Source organism: Cryptomeria japonica, chromosome 10 (genome assembly GCF_030272615.1).
Source record: "Cryptomeria japonica chromosome 10, Sugi_1.0, whole genome shotgun sequence".
Lineage (NCBI taxonomy): Eukaryota > Viridiplantae > Streptophyta > Pinopsida > Cupressales > Cupressaceae > Cryptomeria > Cryptomeria japonica.
The window spans coordinates 496,022,670-496,041,222 of NC_081414.1; the positions used below are offsets into that span (position 1 = coordinate 496,022,670).

Sequence of the window (18,553 nt, forward strand, 5' to 3'; positions counted from 1 at the left end):
TTGAATAAATTTGATGTGTAGATGACAAGCAAATGCATGCATGTAATAAAACAAAATCATTGCCACTTATCTCTAAGTATATGAAATTGTTACATCTTTAATGAGAGTGAAAGAGTGCAACATTTCCTTTTAATTCTTGAAAACTAATAAACATGCAAGGCAATTATGTGATATCTCTCGGCATTATTTTACGTATATTTGTTTAGAATATAGGTATACTAGTTTTGGTATTATTTGGTATTATTCACTTACATCCCAACTTCTTAATAAAAGATTTTAAGCACCTTCAAATGTGCCTCAGAGAATGGACTATCTTTATGCCGAGTTATGCTGAGAGGCATCTATATTGACATACAAATATCCATAAACAAAAAAATGAAAATGAATAAATTTGACGTGTAGATGATAGGTAAATGCATGCATGTTTTAGTTTCTCTATAAGTATTATTTTACTAGTATACATATATTCTAAAAAAAATATACGTAAAATAATGCCGAGAGATATCACATAATTGTTTTGCATGTTTATTAGTTGTCAAGAAGGACATGGAGCTAAACAATGCTCCACTCTTTTATTCTCATTAAAGATGTAACATTTTCATATACTTAGAGACAAGTGACAATGATTCTATTTTATTCAAAGTTATAGAATAATAAAATAATATTTATAGAAATTGAAACATGCATGCATTTATCTTCATCTATACGCCAAATTTATTCAAAACCAATTTTTTGTTTACGGATATTTGTATGTCATTGTAGATGCCTCTCAGCATCATTACTCTAATAAACATGCAAGACAAACATAATTACTCTAATAAACATGCAAGACAATTATGTGATATCTCTCGATATTATTTTACATATATATTTTTAGAATATAAATATACTAATAACAATTAAAATGAGATCATATATGATCATCGAAAGCCCAGCTTTTTTTAACTTGAATTTGGTTTTCTCTTTTTCTATATCTATAAAAAATGACCAGAATTACTAATACCTAGCCTAATCCCTATGCGCTTCTATTCCTTAGCCGAAAATGGGAAACGGTCGTCTTTCCCTGGAAACAAATCAACTGCAACTACGAAAGATATATAGTTCGATACTATAACGTAAGGCCAAAGCTCCAGTCCTTCAAGCCATGTATTTGGGAAAATCGGAGGTATAAGCAGCACGCGTTTCGCATTCTGACAAAGTTCAGATAATGGGCAATGAAAAGGACGAAGACGCCAATATTGGAGCGAATGAAGGCTCCATGTTGGCGCATACATTTCTTTATCTAATGGGTACTTATTCTTACTATAGGAGATCGGGCCTGTTATTTAAGAATTGAAGCTACACGGACATGTTTTCTTAACAACTGAAACATGCTTGTTTGTGGACAGCTTCTCAGATTATATCTCGTGGATTGTCATTTATTTTGAATTTACTTATTGCCCGGAGGCTAACGGAAGAAGATTATGCGGTAATATACTTCCACCTGCCATTGTTTAAAATATAGCAATTTCCAAGGGCATAAACTGCAAAAAATATGATTTTGAGGGATGATACGTAGCAATGTCTATGGCGACTCCTGTAAATTTACCAATTTCATATCGCTAGGGCAATTCTACTCTGATTGCATAATCTCAGGACAGTTTTTGTATGCACTCTCTAAAAGTTAAGTTCCATTATAAAAAAATTCTTGGCATTGTCGGACATATTCGCTGATTGTTCTCTTGCCTGTAAATCCGCATATGCTGCATCCAGATACATTTTTCCCGCTTAATTGAATCATTCATGTGTATTCAGATTATATTTTTCACATATTCTCACTAAAGTCAATCTTATTGCTATATTTTTATGAGCAACATAATAAATTGAAAATATTTAAAGACCAAAAATGAAATAAAATGCTGAACTCTCAACTCTCAATGCAAGACTGATCCGCTAAAAAATCCATCGAAGGAAGCATTGATATTCAAACAGTTGTCGTGCTGCTTCCCACATGCTCCCACTCCAGTTGATTCTAAAACCCTTTCTGCAGTGCCATAAGTTACTACCAGATTTATTTTGACTCCCTGGCTGTGGAAAGATTACTGTTCAGGAAGCCTGTTGTTATCCTCTAATGTATAGCAAAGTTTTTTCTCTTTTGATAGTATCCTTCTCTTCTGACTATTCTCACTTTGAAATCAAAGTATGTCTTGAGGCTTCCCTGTGTATGGAGTCTTCCTTATAATCTATCAGAACAAAGAGTATTTCTCATTTCTTTTCTGAAATAAGTTCATTCAGCAGGATGATAACTATGCTTATAAATTTCAACTTGCTTGGTCGAAGTTTGATCTTTAAACTACGATCGATTTTCCATTCAGTAGTTCATCGCAATGAGTTTACTTAGAGGACAATAAGGACTGCAATTATCTAAGTACAATTGAAATAAAATTAGCACGTAAAAAAGATAGAAAACATTACCATGAAATGGACACGGAGTTTACCCCGGAGAAATCCATGTAGGGGGGAAAACTCCAGCAAAATGGAGAGCTACTACTCCCTTATATAACTTACTCCAATTGGCAATCCACAGGTCTAAGCCCATTGGGCTTGATGCAGCATGAAGCTACACTCTGATTTGTCTTCTAGGACCTCTAAAATTGAAATATACCAACTTGTGAAGCAAACAGAATTTATAATAGAATTTACCAGTTTAGAAAGAAAAATAGATTTTTGCTAACTCAAATTTAGTTTTTCAGACCAACACATCACTCAGGAGTAATGAACAGTTCAGATTTCTATCTCAGAAATATATCATTCATCAGTTCAACAATCATACAATGATCAGATAATAGAGACAACTGAATATATGTATTAAACCAACTGTTTGCTCAGTACATGTATTTGACAGCCTGTAAACCTACAGGCAAGAATGCCTTCAGCTCTATGAGAGCCACTAGTATATCTAATAAGGCAGAAATTATTGACCTGAGACCTCTTCGCTGGCACCTTTGTCCAGTGATGAAGGTGTCAATGATGAAGATTGTGTGCTTGCTTTTAGAGGAGCCATAACCAATCGCTCCTTAGGTTACCCACCTAAGATGCTGTGAGAATTCCACTATACTCCTGAATTCGCGCTCTGCTGATCTGATTGTATTCTGATGTTCAACTTCCAGTTCCAAGATCCCAAAGGTCATGCGACTCTTATCTCGGATATGGTGGGTACTGTAACTCCTGAAGGTACCCCCTGTAATCTCCTTCCAGATCACACCTGAACAGATTTCCAATCAGAAGTGCCCAAAACTAATATCTTCAAAATATAGTTATTGATGCAAGGTTAGCTGAAAGCTTAGAAAGTAAGGCTGGTAAGGTTTTTGTCTTACCAGGTGCGAGATGCTCAGGGTGGTGTCTGAGCTCTCAGATTGCATTCATAATTTCATTCAGTGCAGGGAGAATGAAAACCTTTGATGCCTGGAACAACAAGAGCATGTCTATATACATCCATCTCAAGAAAGTTGGCCACTACAGGGAAAAACTGACTCAAAGAAAAACTGCCACAAAACATCACGTTGGGCTCTCAAGGCAACTTAAATAAAAAACAATATAAATAAGTAAAAAGGCAACAGGTCGGCCTAAAGATGCGACTTTATTAAATTAATAATAATTAGCATTTATTTATAATTTTAATTGATTATTTATTTAATTAGAAACTGGGCAAAAATTAAGGTACATCACAATTACAATTGTACAAGCATAGTGTGGTTTTTTGAAATCTACTGCATGGTCTACCTCCAGATCGTGGTTTTGAGCATGTTTTTGAGCTTGTGGATAGAAAACTAGTTGTTATGGATCCCTATCGTCATCCTAAGCAATTCAAGGATGAGTTTGAGAAGACTATTTGGGAGTTGCTAGATGCATGTCATATATGGTCTAGTTCTAGTCCCTTTACTTCTTCTGTTGTCTTGGTGAAGAAGAAGGATGGTACTATGAGGATGTGCATTGATTATCATGCACTAAATAAGAAGACCATCAAGAACAAGTATCCTATTCCGCGTATTGATGAGTTGATGGATGGGCTATAGGAGTGATCTATTTCTCCAAAATAAACCTTCATTCAGGATACCATCAGATTTGAGTCCGGGAGCAGGATGTGCACAAAACAGCTTTCAATTGCCACTATGGACATTTCGAGCATTTGGTGATACCCTTTGGGTTATCAAATGCTCCAGCTACTTTTCAGTCTTGTATGAACCATGTATTCAACAAGCAGTTGCAAAAATTTGTGTTGGTTTTGTTTGATGACATCTTAGCATACAGCAGGACATGGGAGAAGCATATTCAACACCTTGATGAGGTGTTAATCTTAGCAGCTAACTCCCTTTTGCGAAAGCCTCTAAGTGTGAGTGTGGTATGATAGAGCTATTATATTTGGGATATGCCATTGGGGAAGGTGGTGTGAAGGCACATAGGGAGAAGATTAAAGCTATACTTGTTTGGCCACCACCAAAGAATGTGTCCCATTTAAAGGGGCTTCATTGGTCTATGGACATACTATAGATGATTTGTGAAGGGGTTTTCTACATACTATAGATGATTTGTGAAGGGGTTTTCTACATTAACCACTACTTTGACATATTTGACCAAAAAGATGCCTTTGTTTGGATGGATGAGACTCAAAAGGTTATGGATCATTTTAAGAAGGTAATGAGTATTTGCCCTGTTTTGGCTTTACCAGATTTCTCTAAACCCTTTGTGCTTGAGTGTGATGCATCCGCTGTTAGTGTTGGGGCTGTTTTGATGCAAGACAAGCATCCAATTGCTTATGAGAGCCGAAACTTGAATGAAGTTGAAAGGAGGTTCTCTACATATGACAAGGAAATGTTGGCAATCATGCATGCACTTGAAAAGTTGTCAATATCTTTCTCATATCCCTGCTCTTGCAGCTTTAAATAATGAACACATAAGCAATTAAATTAATGAAAGGGGGCCGGCCCAAATAGAAATAATTAAATTCAGCTATGGAAATTTAAAAGAGGGCCGACTAAAACTAATTAAGGGGGCCAACTGGATTTAGGGCAATTTTCAAATATTAATAATTTCTCTAAGGGGGCCGTCTTAGATTTGTTAGGATAGTGCTCAAGAGGTGCCACTCTTGCAAAGGCAGAGGGGTGTTATGAAAAGGTATGATACTATCCAAATAAGAGATATGAAAGGAAGAACCATTTATCCAATGAAGGCATCCAAAAAAGGATCAATTGATCAGATAAAGGGATTCTGAGATCTGAATTGAATCTAGAAAAAGCAGCAATTTACATTTACAAGTAATTGGTATGCCATAGGGATAAGTCTATTTTTTATTATGGAATCTCATATGAAGTCTTTAATTTATTTATTATTGAATTACATTGCCATTCCATCACGGATTGAGGATTAGTAATTACTTATTGGATTTTAATAAAGCAATCATATTAGAAACTGGCAAGGAAACATAATATGGAGATGCAGGAGTACGGGAGCCCTCAATTGAGTAGACACCCATTGAGTTGGTTACTTGTGGGCAAATGGATTGGATTGACTTGGTTGGTTGTTCGACGCTCTTGGGCTTAATTGTGGAGGATAGTCTCCCAGCATCCTATGGTGCTTTCCCCTCAAATTTCTAATATGGTTGAAGCTATAGTGTGCATGTTTACAATAAGAGTCTTCATTATTATTTTTAATGTTAAGTGATTATAATCCTAAATTCAATTACTATGGTGAAGTTTAGTAAAAGAATACTCTTGTAAATAAATTTTATTATTATTATTGTTGTTTTTGGGCAAATTTCAGGTATATCCCAAAAGGGGACAGTACAATTGGTATCAGAGTTTTGATCCTGCCAGCCTGCAGGTCAAAGGGACATTACCCACTCGTGTCAATTCAGATTATAGTGGAATGTTTTACTTGATAAGTTATCTTTATTGAGTAAGCTTTGCCTTAGATGCCATGGCCTAGGTGTATCTCTTATGACAAATTCAACTGGGATATGCAACAAGTTGAATGCCTTATTTATCCCATTCAAACACTTTTATCATATCTCATTTGGATTTGAACCTGAGTCTCTATCATGACAGCTCCAATATTCTTACCCCTCAAATTTATTCCATTCTTCAGCAGTGATCTTTTCTAGGTTTAACCAATTTTGAAGGAAATTAGTTTAAAGTTCAGAACCACTGGCCTCTGTCAATTCACATGAGATGGACGGTACTGAGAAGTCTATAATTTGGTGAGTTTTTCTTTTTTTGTGATAGGTGAGTGATCTGTAAACTATTACAGATACTCATAATCAGCTTGCCAGTTATGTTATTTTGCAGTGTTTTACTCAGAACAATCACCAGACAACAAAAGAATATGTTAACAACTTAACAGCAATAAAAACACCATGCAAACATAGTAATAGCAATAAAAAGACAATGAATGAGTGAGATGAGAGATTTCTGACCTACAACGACAAACACATGTGTGTTAGTATAGTGTAGCGAATCAAGTACAGAAAGCCTACAATAATAAAAAAAATCACATGCTCCATGTTCTCATACAGAATCCTGGCTAGAAAGATGCACAAAAATCTTGCATAAAAGTGAGAACCCTACTTTTACTACTTCATTAAGCTCCAACAGACTTTCCATTTGGTTCTTTCATAGGAGCAAATACTTCACTATTCCCCCCGTGTAATACCATTGTTTGGTTGTAACTCCAATTGCTAATCAGCATTTGCAATGATACTGTTCAGCTTGGAAAATATCAGGCACTCTTTTCAAATGAGCATATATCATTGCTCTATGTACTGATATGCTTTTGTAATGTAAAATTTCGATGAATGGCTTCTCTTACCATAATAACATGTAGTTAGCCTCTGACTATACACACCTACATATCTTATTGTTGAATTTAGTTATTGATGTCAATATGCTCAGTGTCAGCTGATTGATTTCCTTGGTTCTGTTAGCGACGTATGTAAGCTGTTGATCTCTTTGTGCTTTGTCAACTTGCTGTTCAGTTTGTGCCACCTATGTGGCTTTTTCGGAAGAATTTGCAGAGATATTCTTTTTCTTGTGCTGCATTGGGTGTTAAGTGGCATTAAGTGTTTACATGCCGGTTAAAAAAGAAGATGCCTTACTGATTCCTGATGACTGTTTGCTTCTCCGCGTCTCTTGCAACTCCTTCCCAGACGTTGACAGTTGGCTATGTGTTAGAAGTTGCTTTGTGCAGACGTTTTTGTTGCAGATATGATATATGCTGTGTCTATTGCACACATTTCCTGTGCGTGGCCAGGTGGATATCGCCTTGTACAGAGGTGTTTTTGGAACTCTTCATTCCTTGATTGGGTGTGTGTAACGGAAGTTAGTGGAGTAACGGTTTGCTGAGTGTGTTCGATGAGTGTGCTTATCGCTCTATGAACTTGGAAGTTACACAAGTCGTTTATTGATTGGTGGCGCTGTATGGGAGATTTTTGGGAGTGTTAAGATAATGTTTTCTTTTTCTGCTCTCTGTAACGTCTTCAGATGTAAGTCTGAAAAAGGCATTTTCTTTTTTATTTTTCTGTGCTGATCGGTTTTTGTAGAAATTTTTTGGTGTTGCATGATGTGTTGTTTTAGCTGAAGTTCGCTGCCATTTTACAACTGATATACTTCAGATGATATATCGTGTATGCTGATCTTCTTGGGTTGAAGTATATAGTGTGTAAAAATATATGAATCGTATATAGTCTTCCTTGAGAGTGATGTCTGCGTTGTGCAGTTGCATGATTTTGGAGTGATGAATATAGTGTGGTAAATATGAATCAAACTTTTGATGAAGTTCTCTTACGCAGTGAAAGGTTGAAGAAAATCATGAAGTCTACAATGATGCTGAAACATATATGTCCTTCGTGCTGAGTTTGAATGGTGTGACAATGAGGAACGTGTATTGCTGAAGCAGTGGTTTTTACAGTTGTCTCAGACAGTGAACATTATCTCAGTAAAAGTGCGGAGGTTTTATATTTTTGCAGAGGAGGAAAATATTTGAAGATCAAATTGAAAGTCTGGTTATTCTGTGCAGTCCAACAAACTTCAATGACTTGTAGTTTCTTCAATCAATGCATCCAGAGAATTTTTTTTTTGGGATTGAACGTTGCAGAGTCACAATATCATTTTGTATAACATTACACAGATTTTAAGGAGTTTAATCATTTCTGAGTAAAACGGAGCTTGCTGTACATTCAAATTTCTGAACTTGTACTTTGTGTGGCTGGGTTGGTGCTCATTAAGGTTGTAGCCTTTGTATTGAGTCGGTGCTCATAGTGTGAGTTGTAGCTCACTTTTGTAATAGGGTTGGTGCCCATCTTATTTGAATAGATATTTTTCAGTGCCGTGGTTTTTTGCCAGAAAGGGTTTTCCACGAGATAATTCTCGTGTCCTCTCAGCTTGATATGGATTTCAATTTGTTATGGTTATATTTGTTTAAAAAGTTATTGAACTACTGATTCACCCCTCCCTCTCAGTAGTTCTGTTTTGTATTTCACTTATTTCCTATGGAATTTTCTGAAACAATTCCCATGTAACAGTTTCAAGTGAAAGAATCTGATCAAGTCACTTCTTGGTTGTTCGTATTTGACGTGAAATCAAAGGATCTAGCCATGAGCATAACCTTCCCTTATTCATATGGTCCCCGAAATAAAAAGGGTTGGCTGAATGATGGCAATCTACTTCTTAAACAACACAAACAAGCTCTGCCTACAATGGTGACAGGAACTTAGAGAGATGGCATCAATTTCTAATGTGACAGGAACTTCAAACTTTAACAAAGCAAACTGACAATTCGTAGAAAGTTAACACACACACATATATAGATGGGATAGGAACATAAAACAATTCATTTGAGCCATATAGCTTAGTGTTTCATGAACATCCTTGAGAATAAAGCAGCAAAACAGGAAAACATTTATTTCTGCAATGGGTGACAAAATGTCTACAGAACATCAACTACATTCCTCTGTCTTCACGACCCAAACAAGGTCTGTCTTGTGCTTTGATCTTCTTGTACACTCCAGCTTGATTACTCAATGAATCAGCGTCACTTCTTCCTGGCATTTCTTCAGCGTTCCATGTTATTTTCTGTTGTGCAGACTGCAAAACTTCCTCCCTGTTACTCTTTTTCCACCGTTGCCCCATCCAACGAGTTTTCCCCATCCAATTACTTTGCATAACTATTTGCCAATGCCAACGACTTTGCATGACTGAATCTTGTAAGAGGAACATGAAAGAATTGATGATACGCCCAAAGAGATTCCCAATTCCCCGCAAACATAGGCAACGTGTCCGAAAGAGAATAGAGACCACATCAAACAAAAACTCTAGAACAAAGTACACAAAACCAAACAAAGGAAACAAAAAAAGAGGGGTCGATGCCCCTGCATCACTCAAGCTACTAATGCCATCATCCTTGTTTTCTGATTGGCATCTAAATTTGGTCACATACATATCCTCTCTATTTGTTTACTAATAAGCAGACAAAGGCAGCACATATGAATGCACTTTTAAACAATTGACATGCAAAACCCATTTCTACTGTCCTTAGTACTTATTGGTGTTCCTGATATGCCTGCCAAGCTTTCATTTTTTGAAAAGGTTGGCTCCATGTGCTACCATGAACAATTACCCATGAGAAAATATTCACCTGAGATGCTATCACCGCATGTGTAAGCTAAGTAATATAAAACTTTCTAAAATACAAACTCTTGGCAATATCTAGTTCATCAGCCAGATTGATTAGGTTCTAATAAATTAATGCTCCCTTCAGTCTCTTGCATGGATAATGAATCTAAGGCAGATTTCAAAGATTATACTTTTAAAATTACTTAAATACCTTCACTTACAATAGGCATAAATGCAATATAAATTCCCAAGTCATGATCTCAAAAGTACAAGGACAATCTTTCTTCTTTTTTTTCAAGGCCAAAATCTAATACCATACATATGAAAGAGAAGAATTTTTGAAACGTTATGATTTGGACTAGTTACCGAATGTGAGAATAATGAAAATGAACCAAAAAGATATAAATTCATTTCATTTAAGACCATAAATGTTTGTCATGCTTCTAGTCCTCATCTTAACATGTGGAAAGCCCATCCTTGCTTCAACTCAAAGGATATCCATAGGGCCTACCAAATCAGTTTCTGCAAATACTATTAATGCAATTACAAGATAGCTTTGTTCCTTCTCTCCGAAAGATGAAAAAACTTGCCTTAAAATCACAAACCTTGCAAATTTCCAAATGCCTTGGTAAGTCGTTAGTTGTTGATAATAACATATCTTGGTTCGGAATTTGCTGTTGGTTATAATTAGGGCCTGGCGGATTCCTATTGCCTTGGGCAACATTGCAATCCGCCAAAGGGGGCCAGCTCCTTCTCCTATATATAGGGCCAGGCCCTATACCTCTCGGCTCCACCTAAAAGTCTTCACGCCACATCCAAACTCACCACGCCTCCTTGATAGGGCCGACCCTATCCATTTTGGTTAAAAGGAATTAAATGAATTAATATGTTTAATTGCAAGAAGGCTGACATGATTAAGAAGTATTGCTACTCCTATAAATAAAGCATACACTTCACACAACATCAATTCAATTCAGTCTTTTGCAACAAGGTGCGAAATATACTAAGGAAGCGAAATTGATATTCAAGTCAATTAATTTACAGCGAACTATACTAAGAGGTGTGCAGATCAGTAACAGAAGACAGTGAACTTAAGCAAGGCAGCAGATCATCTTCAAGAGATAAAGAACTCCATAGAAGGGTTGCTGCTACCATTGTTACATACAGCAAGTCAGATTAGAAGAACTGCAATTCATGACCTCCATTAGCAAACTAATTGTGAAGGCCTCTATGTCATCTCCCTTGTGACTGCAACATCTATACCCCAGATAAGTGTGTAATTATCAGTTGAATTCAAAACCATAATCAGATCTGTGGATCTTTTCAGGCTGGGTTTTTCCTCCTAGGAGGTTTTCCCAGGGTATCTTTGTCTTGTCTTTATGCATTCATTTTCTGTTTCTATGCTTAAATCTGAAAACAATAAATCTAATTAAACCTAGTTATCAACAATTCTAATTTTCTAAGTGTTATCTAATCTGAAAGTACTAAAAATAACATGGTATCAGAGCTTTAGGTTAGATCAAACTTCAGATTTAGAATTCAGTACTCCTTTATTTCCAAATTGTTGTAGCATTTGCAGGTCAGGTTAATGGGGCTGAAAGTTGAAGATAGGCTTGATGGGAATCTAAATTTTACTGCATGGAAAGTTCGAATCAAGTTGGCTCTTGAGGAAGAAGATCTTCTCCAATTCATAGAAGCGAAAGAGCTAACTGAGCCTACGGATGCAGCTGAGTTAAAACAATTCAAAAAGGATGCTGTTAAGGCCAGGAAGATTCTCATTGATTCAGTCAAAGACCACCTCGTCACCTCTATTGCCTCATTTACCAATGCAAGGGAAATGTTCAGTCATCTACAAGGTACATATGAAGTTAACAATCTCAGTAGGGCAATTACTTTAAGACAACAACTACTTAATATCAAAATGGCTAAAGAAGATTCTGTTATTTCTTACTTAATGAGAATTTCAGAACTAAAGAATCAGCTAGGTTTAATTGGCTATAACATGGAAGACAAAGACCTTGTCATGATTGCCCTTAATGGTCTACCTCACTCATGGGAGTCATTTATCCAAACCATAAGTGGCAGGTCTGAGTTACCTACCCTTGATCGCCTTAAGAATGATTGCATCCAAGAAGAGTCTCACCTCATCACAAGAGGACAAACCAAGAGCCCCCATGTAGATGATCATCACATGCTTGCAACTCAATGCAAGAAAGGGGGAAATTGGAAGCAACCTTATCATAAAAGAAATAGGGAATTCAGACCATTTAGTTCCTAACACCCTTGGAAGAAACCAAGAGATACTTCGCATGTGCGATGTTTAAGATGTGACAAATTCGGTCACTATGCTAAGGAATGTCAAAATAACCCTAACCAAAGTGAAACAAACCTAAATGAAGTCTCAGAACACAGTGATGACTTCTTATTCATCTCCGCTCTATCTAGCAGTGTTCCCTCAGATAGCAATACATGGTTGATTGACAGTGGTGCCTCCAGACACATCATAGGTTACTGTGATCACCTTTCAGGCCTAGTAGAAAAGGATACCAGCCTTCACGTGGTAATTGGTGATGACACTCGTTATTCAGTAAGAGGTTCTGGCTCTATTTCTCCAAATTTAGATTTTGGTATTTCCTTGCATCTCAGTGATATATTGTTTGTTCCTGGAATTAAAAGAAACCTAATTTCCATTTCTGCTTTAGAAGATAAAGGTTATCAAATTGCATTTTCTGAGGGAAAAGTTCTTGCTTGGTCTAAGAAAGTTAGTTTTAAATCTGCTTGTATAATTGGTCATAGATATGATAGTCTTTATAAGCTCTCTACTAACCCTATTCAAGCCCTCATTAATGAGGCTCCGGAATCCTGTGAGTTATGGCATAGAAGACTTGGACATCTACATTATCAAGCTCTTCCTTCCCTTGAAAGGTTAGTCAAAGGTATGCCTAAACTCAGTCAAGTTCATGATAACACTTGTAAAGGTTGTGCTATTGGCAAGACTGTTAAAAGTCCATTTTATAAAAGTGAAAATAGAGCTAAAGACAAACTAGAAGTTGTTCACTCTGATTTATGTGGTCCTATGTCTATAGCATCTCCTAGTGGATTTCTTTATTATGTAATCTTCATAGATGATTTCTCTAGGAAAACTTGGATCTACTTCTTGAAATCTAAAGAATCTGATGAAGTCTTAAGTAAATTTAAGGAGTTTAAAGCATTAACTGAAAACTCCTCTGGTAAAAGAATTAAATGTTTAAGATCTGACAATGGAGGTGAGTACACCTTCGGTAGCTTTTATGATTTTTGTGTTGAGTCAGGAATTAAGAGGGAGTTTTGTGTTCCATACAATCCTCAACAAAATGGTGTTGCTGAAAGGAAGAATAGGACCATTGTAGAGGCTGCAAAGGCTATGATCCACGATCAAGACTTGCAAACCTTTCTATGGGTTGAGGTTTCTAGAACAGCAGTGTATATCCAGAATAGATGTCCTCATCGTGCTCTAAAGAACATGACCCCGGAAGAAGCCTTCACAGGATCCAAACCAAACATTAGTCACCTCAGAATCTTTGGAAGTCCCGTCTATGTTCATGTGCCCAAGGAAAAGCGATCAAAGTTGGAACCCTCCGGAAAGAAAGGCATGCTAGTCGGATACAGTGAATCCTCCAAGGCATTCAGGATTTACATCCCAGGTCAAAGGTATGTTGAGGTAAGTAGGGATGTTACATTTGAAGAAGACATTGCTTTTAAGAAATCGAAAGGTTCTTGTGTTATTGATGAATCTAATGATAATCAAAATATAAATGTTGATACTAAGCCTGAGATTCAGAGGGAGCAAGTTGAACCTCCACCTCAAGATGATCATGATGATCCTCCAGAACCCATGAATCCCACTGATATTCCTAGTGACATTGTCGTTACCAAAAAGAGGCCACTTTGGGTAAGAAACACCATTCAAGAAGCTGAAAGATTTGCTGCTCCAAGTGGCACCTTCCGTGAAACTAAGAGACCTCAAGTATTTTCCAACCACGTTTCTTTAATGTGTAATCTCATTGAAATTGAACCTTGCAATGTTGAAGAAGCCTTAAGTCATCATGCCTGGAAGCTTGCTATGGATGAAGAATATCAGTCAATCATCAAGAACGATGTATGGGACATTGTGCCCAGACCCAAAGGTAAATCTGTTGTTTCCTCTAAATGGTTATTTAAAATTAAGCATAATGCCGATAGTAGTATTGAAAAATATAAGGCTAGATTTGTAGCGCATGGTTTTTCCCAAAAGGAAGGCATAGACTATGAAGAAACATTTGCTCCTGTTGCTAGATATACTTCCATTAGAACGATAATTGCTATTGTTGCTGCTAAGGGTTGGAAACTACATCAGATGGATGTTAAGACTGCCTTCCTCAATGGTGTCATTGAGGAAGAAGTCTATATTGAGCAACCTGAGGGATATGAGATTCAGGATAGATTAACCCATGTGTGCAGGTTAAAGAAAGCTCTGTATGGTCTTAAACAAGCTCGTTGTGCTTGGTATGAAAGAATTGATAAATATTTGCTAAGTCTAGGCTTTTGTAAAAATGATGCTGACTCTAACATTTACTTTAAAGTAGCCAATGATGAAATGCTAATTCTAGTTCTTTATGTGGATGACTTATTTCTTACTGGTAAAGATGAACTTATTATTAGATGCAAGAAAGAACTAGCTTCGGAATTTGAAATGAAAGATTTAGGTCTAATGCATTATTTCCTAGGTCTAGAAGTATGGCAAAGATCTAACGAAATTTTTCTAAGTCAAGGAAAGTATACTATTGACATTTTGAAAAGATTTAGAATGATGGATTGTAAACCAATGTCTACTCCTATGAATCTAACTTAAAGAAGTTAAGTGTTTCTGCAGCTAACTCTGAATTTGCAGATCCATCCGAGTATCGACAGTTGATTGGATCACTGATGTATCTAGTTAACACTAGACCAGACATATGTTTTGCTGTGAATGCTCTCAGCCAGTTCATGAGCTTGCCCAAGCATGTTCACCTTGTTGCAGCCCAGCATATCCTAAGATACTTGCGAGGCACAGTTGATTTTGGGCTGAAGTATCCACTTAACACTCCAATAACCTTGGAAGGTTATTCTGATGCAGACTGGGCTGGAAGCGTCAAAGATAGGAAAAGCACCTCCGGTATTTGTTTTAGCTTGGGTTCTGCAGTGATCTCTTGGGCTTGCAGAAAACAATCCTCAGTGGCATTGAGTACTGCTGAAGCTGAGTATATTGCAGCAAGTGTAGCTTCCAGAGAAGCAGTGTGGCTTCGTAAGCTTCTTGTTGGGCTGTTTGGTCAGCCATGGGATCCTACAGTTATTCACTGTGATAACCAGAGTTGTATTAAAATGTCTATCAATCCAGTGTTTCATGACAAGTCAAAACATGTGGAAACCCATTATCATTTTATTCGGGATATGGTACAAAGAGGTGCTATTCAGCTGAAGTATGTCAGCACTGATGAGTAGGTTGCAGATATTCTTACCAAGCCTCTATCCAAAGTGAAGTTTGTGTACTTCAGGGATAGACTTGGTATTGTGGAAAATGAAACTCCAATTGAGAGGGAGTCTCAATTTCAGTGATACTTTGTATTGTATAAAACCACCCTCTGCGGGCAATGCAAGGTGGTATTGTAAACTTCTCAGGGAGAAGTATAATTATTAACCATCCTCTGCGAGCAATGTAAGATGGTATTGTAAATGTTAACCACCTTCTGCGGGCAATGTAAGGTGGTATTGTAAACTTTCCAGGGAGAAGTATAATTATTAACCATCCTCTGCGGGCAATGTAAGATGGTATTGTAAATGTTAAACACCCTCTGCGGGCAATGCAAGGTGGTATTGTAAACTTCTCAGGGAGAAGTGTAATTGTTAAACCATCCTCTGCGGGCAATGTAAGATGGTCAACCATCCTCTGCGGGCAATGTAAGATGGTATAAAAGATCCTCTCCACTCTCTGCGGGCAATGCAAGGTGGATCCAGTCTATGCTTGTGTGCAAGACGAAAGATTATGGTTATGATTCTCTGCCCTAATTAAGAGGGAGTGTTGGTTATAATTAGGGCCTGGCGGATTCCTATTGCCTTAGGCAACATTGGAATCCGCCAAAGGGGGCCAACTCCTTCTCCTATATATAGGGCCAGGCCCTATACCTCTCGGCTCCACCTAAAAGTCTTCACGCCACATCCAAACTCACCACGCCTCCTTGATAGGGCCGACCCTATCCATTTCGGTTAAAAGGAATTAAATGAATTAATATGTTTAATTGCAAGAAGGTCGACATGATTAAGAAGTATTGCTACTCCTATAAATAAAGCATACACTAAACACAACATCAATTCAATTCAGTCTTTTGCAACAAGGTGCAAAATATACTAAGGAAGCGAAATTGATATTCAAGTCAATTAATTTACAGCGAACTATACGAAGAGGTGTGCAGATCAGTAACAGAAGATAGCGAACTTAAGCAAGACAGCAGATCATCTTCAAGAGATAAAGAACTCCATAGAAGGGTTGCTGCTACCATTGTTACATACAGCAAGTCAGATTAGAAGAATTGCAATTCATGACCTCCATTAGCAAACTAATTGTGAAGGCCTCTATGTCATCTCCCTTGTGACTGCAACATCTATACTCCAGATAAGTGTGTAATTATCAGTTGAATTCAAAACCATTATCAGATCTGTGGATCTTTTTAGGCTGGGTTTTTCCTCCTAGGAGGTTTTTCTAGGGTATCTTTGTCTTGTCTTTATGCATTCATTTTCTCTTTCTATGCTTAAATCTGAAAACAATAAATCTAATTAAACCTAGTCATCAACAATTCAAATTTTCTAAGTGTTATCTAATCTGAAAGTACTAAAAATAACATTTGCAACTTTAGATAATATCAGAGTAGCGTAGTGGAAGTAAATTGTGTGATAGATTTTCATAAAAGGGGAGTAGAAGTCACAAAGACCAAGCCATTTTCAATTGAGGATCATCTTGAGCACTCCCTCCTTGTTCATCCCAATTTGAATTGCTTGTGGACAAGCAATCTTGGGAAGGGCGAACTATCATATCCCTGCCGGAGATAATGATTGCAGCCTTAAATAATAAACACATAAGCAATTAAATTAATGAAAGGGGGCTGACCCAGTTAGAAATAATTAAAATTGGCTATGACCATTTAAAAGAGGGCCGCCTAAAACTAATTTAGGTTTTTGATTGGATTTAGGGCATTTTTCAAATAATAATAACCTCTTTAAGGGGACTGACTTAGATTTATTAGGACAGTGCTCAAGAGGTGCAACTCTTACGAAGGGAGAGGGGTGTTATGGAAAGGTATGATTTTATCCAAATAAGAGATATAAAAGGAAGAACCATTTATCCAATAAAGGCAGCCAAAAAAGGATCAATTGATCAGATAAGAGATTCTGAGATCTGAATTGAATCCAGAAAAAGCAGCAATTTACATTTTACAAGTAATTGGTATGCCATAGGGATAAGTCTATTGTTTATTATGGAATCTCAAACGAAGTCTTTAATGTTGATGTTATAGCTAGGTCGGATCCCTTCTAGGGCCGACCTAGCACGTGTATGTGACTAATTGGCCTATTGGCCTTTGTCACGATTTATATGCAATAATCATAACTTGTATTGAAACGTGTTGATGGGGCTGACCCTATATTGGGCGCCAAACCTAAAGCATTATATTGTAATTAAATTGCTCTTCTTGTAAGCCGACCTAGGGTGAATTGGGAGGCTAAGACACATATATATACAAAGTCTAAATCATTGTATCAACACACAATCAGCGAATACATTCTTCATTCAGCAATCTCCTTCAGCAGTGATCAGCGAACTATCACCCAAGGTCAGCGAATACTTCTAAGGACAGCGAATCAACTTCCAAGGACAGCGAACTACCTTTTAGGAGCAGCGATCATCTTCAAGCACAGCGAATTCATTCAGAGGCACTGAATCCTCTCCATTATTAGTTAATGTTGCTTATAGCAGATAAGTCAATTGTACTGCTGTGCCCTAGTTGGGAAATCATCACTCTACTGTGCATATACTGCTGTTCTAAATGCTTCAAGTGTTGAAGCAGACTTGTAAAGATACTTACTGATTATTGCATAATAAGATCTGAGATTAATTGTTGGGTTTTTCACCTCCAAGAGGGAGGTTTTCCTAGAGTATTCTGGTGTCTTTTGTGTTCCTTGTATTGGTTTTCTGTTATTGCTATCTATATTTAACAGTCTGATCTAAAATTAACATGGTATCAGAGCTAAGGTTGACTCAGTTGTGATCAGAGTTTGTGATAGCAGCGCTCCTACTTCATCTTTTTCACGCCATTTTCTAGCATTCAAGATGGTGTACGGTGTGAAAGTTGAGGACAGACTTGAGGGAGCTTCGAATTTCACTTCATGGAAATTCAGAATCCTTGTCACCCTCGAAGAAAATGATCTTCTGGAGTGTGTGCAAGGAAAGGAACAGCCCGTGCCCAAAGATAAAGATGAACTACTTCAGTTCAAGAAGAATACTGTCAAAGCCAAGAAGATTTTGATTGACTCCGTGAAAGATCATCTTGTTCCTATCATCTCCAAGATGTCTTCAGCTAGAGATATGTTCAAGGCATTGGAAGGGATGTATGAGATCAACAACACAAGTAGAGCACTTGCATTGAGGCAGCAACTTCATCAAGTGAAGATGGCAAAGGGAGAATTAGTCATCACCTACTTCATGAAGATTTCAGATTTAAGAGATTAGCTCAGTGCCATTGGAGATGAAGTTGTGGACAAGAATCTTGTCATGCTTGCATTAAATGGTCTTCCTCACTCTTGTGAGCCATTTATCCAAGGCATAAGTGGGAGATCCAAATTTCCCAAGTTTGACCGCCTCC

General features: G+C 37.2%; 1 protein-coding gene across 1 annotated transcript in view; it reads left to right on the forward strand.

Moving 5' to 3' along the window:
- The first annotated feature begins 976 nt into the window (after nucleotides 1–976).
- Nucleotides 977–18,553, forward strand: part of LOC131039398 (uncharacterized) — a 138,889-nt gene continuing 121,312 nt past the window's right edge. Inside the window, exons 1-2 of the mRNA XM_057972129.2 lie at nucleotides 977–1,289; nucleotides 1,389–1,468. Coding sequence (XP_057828112.1) covers nucleotides 1,208–1,289; nucleotides 1,389–1,468 — 162 coding nt within the window. The 5' untranslated portion in view covers nucleotides 977–1,207. The remainder of the gene's footprint in view (nucleotides 1,290–1,388; nucleotides 1,469–18,553) is intronic.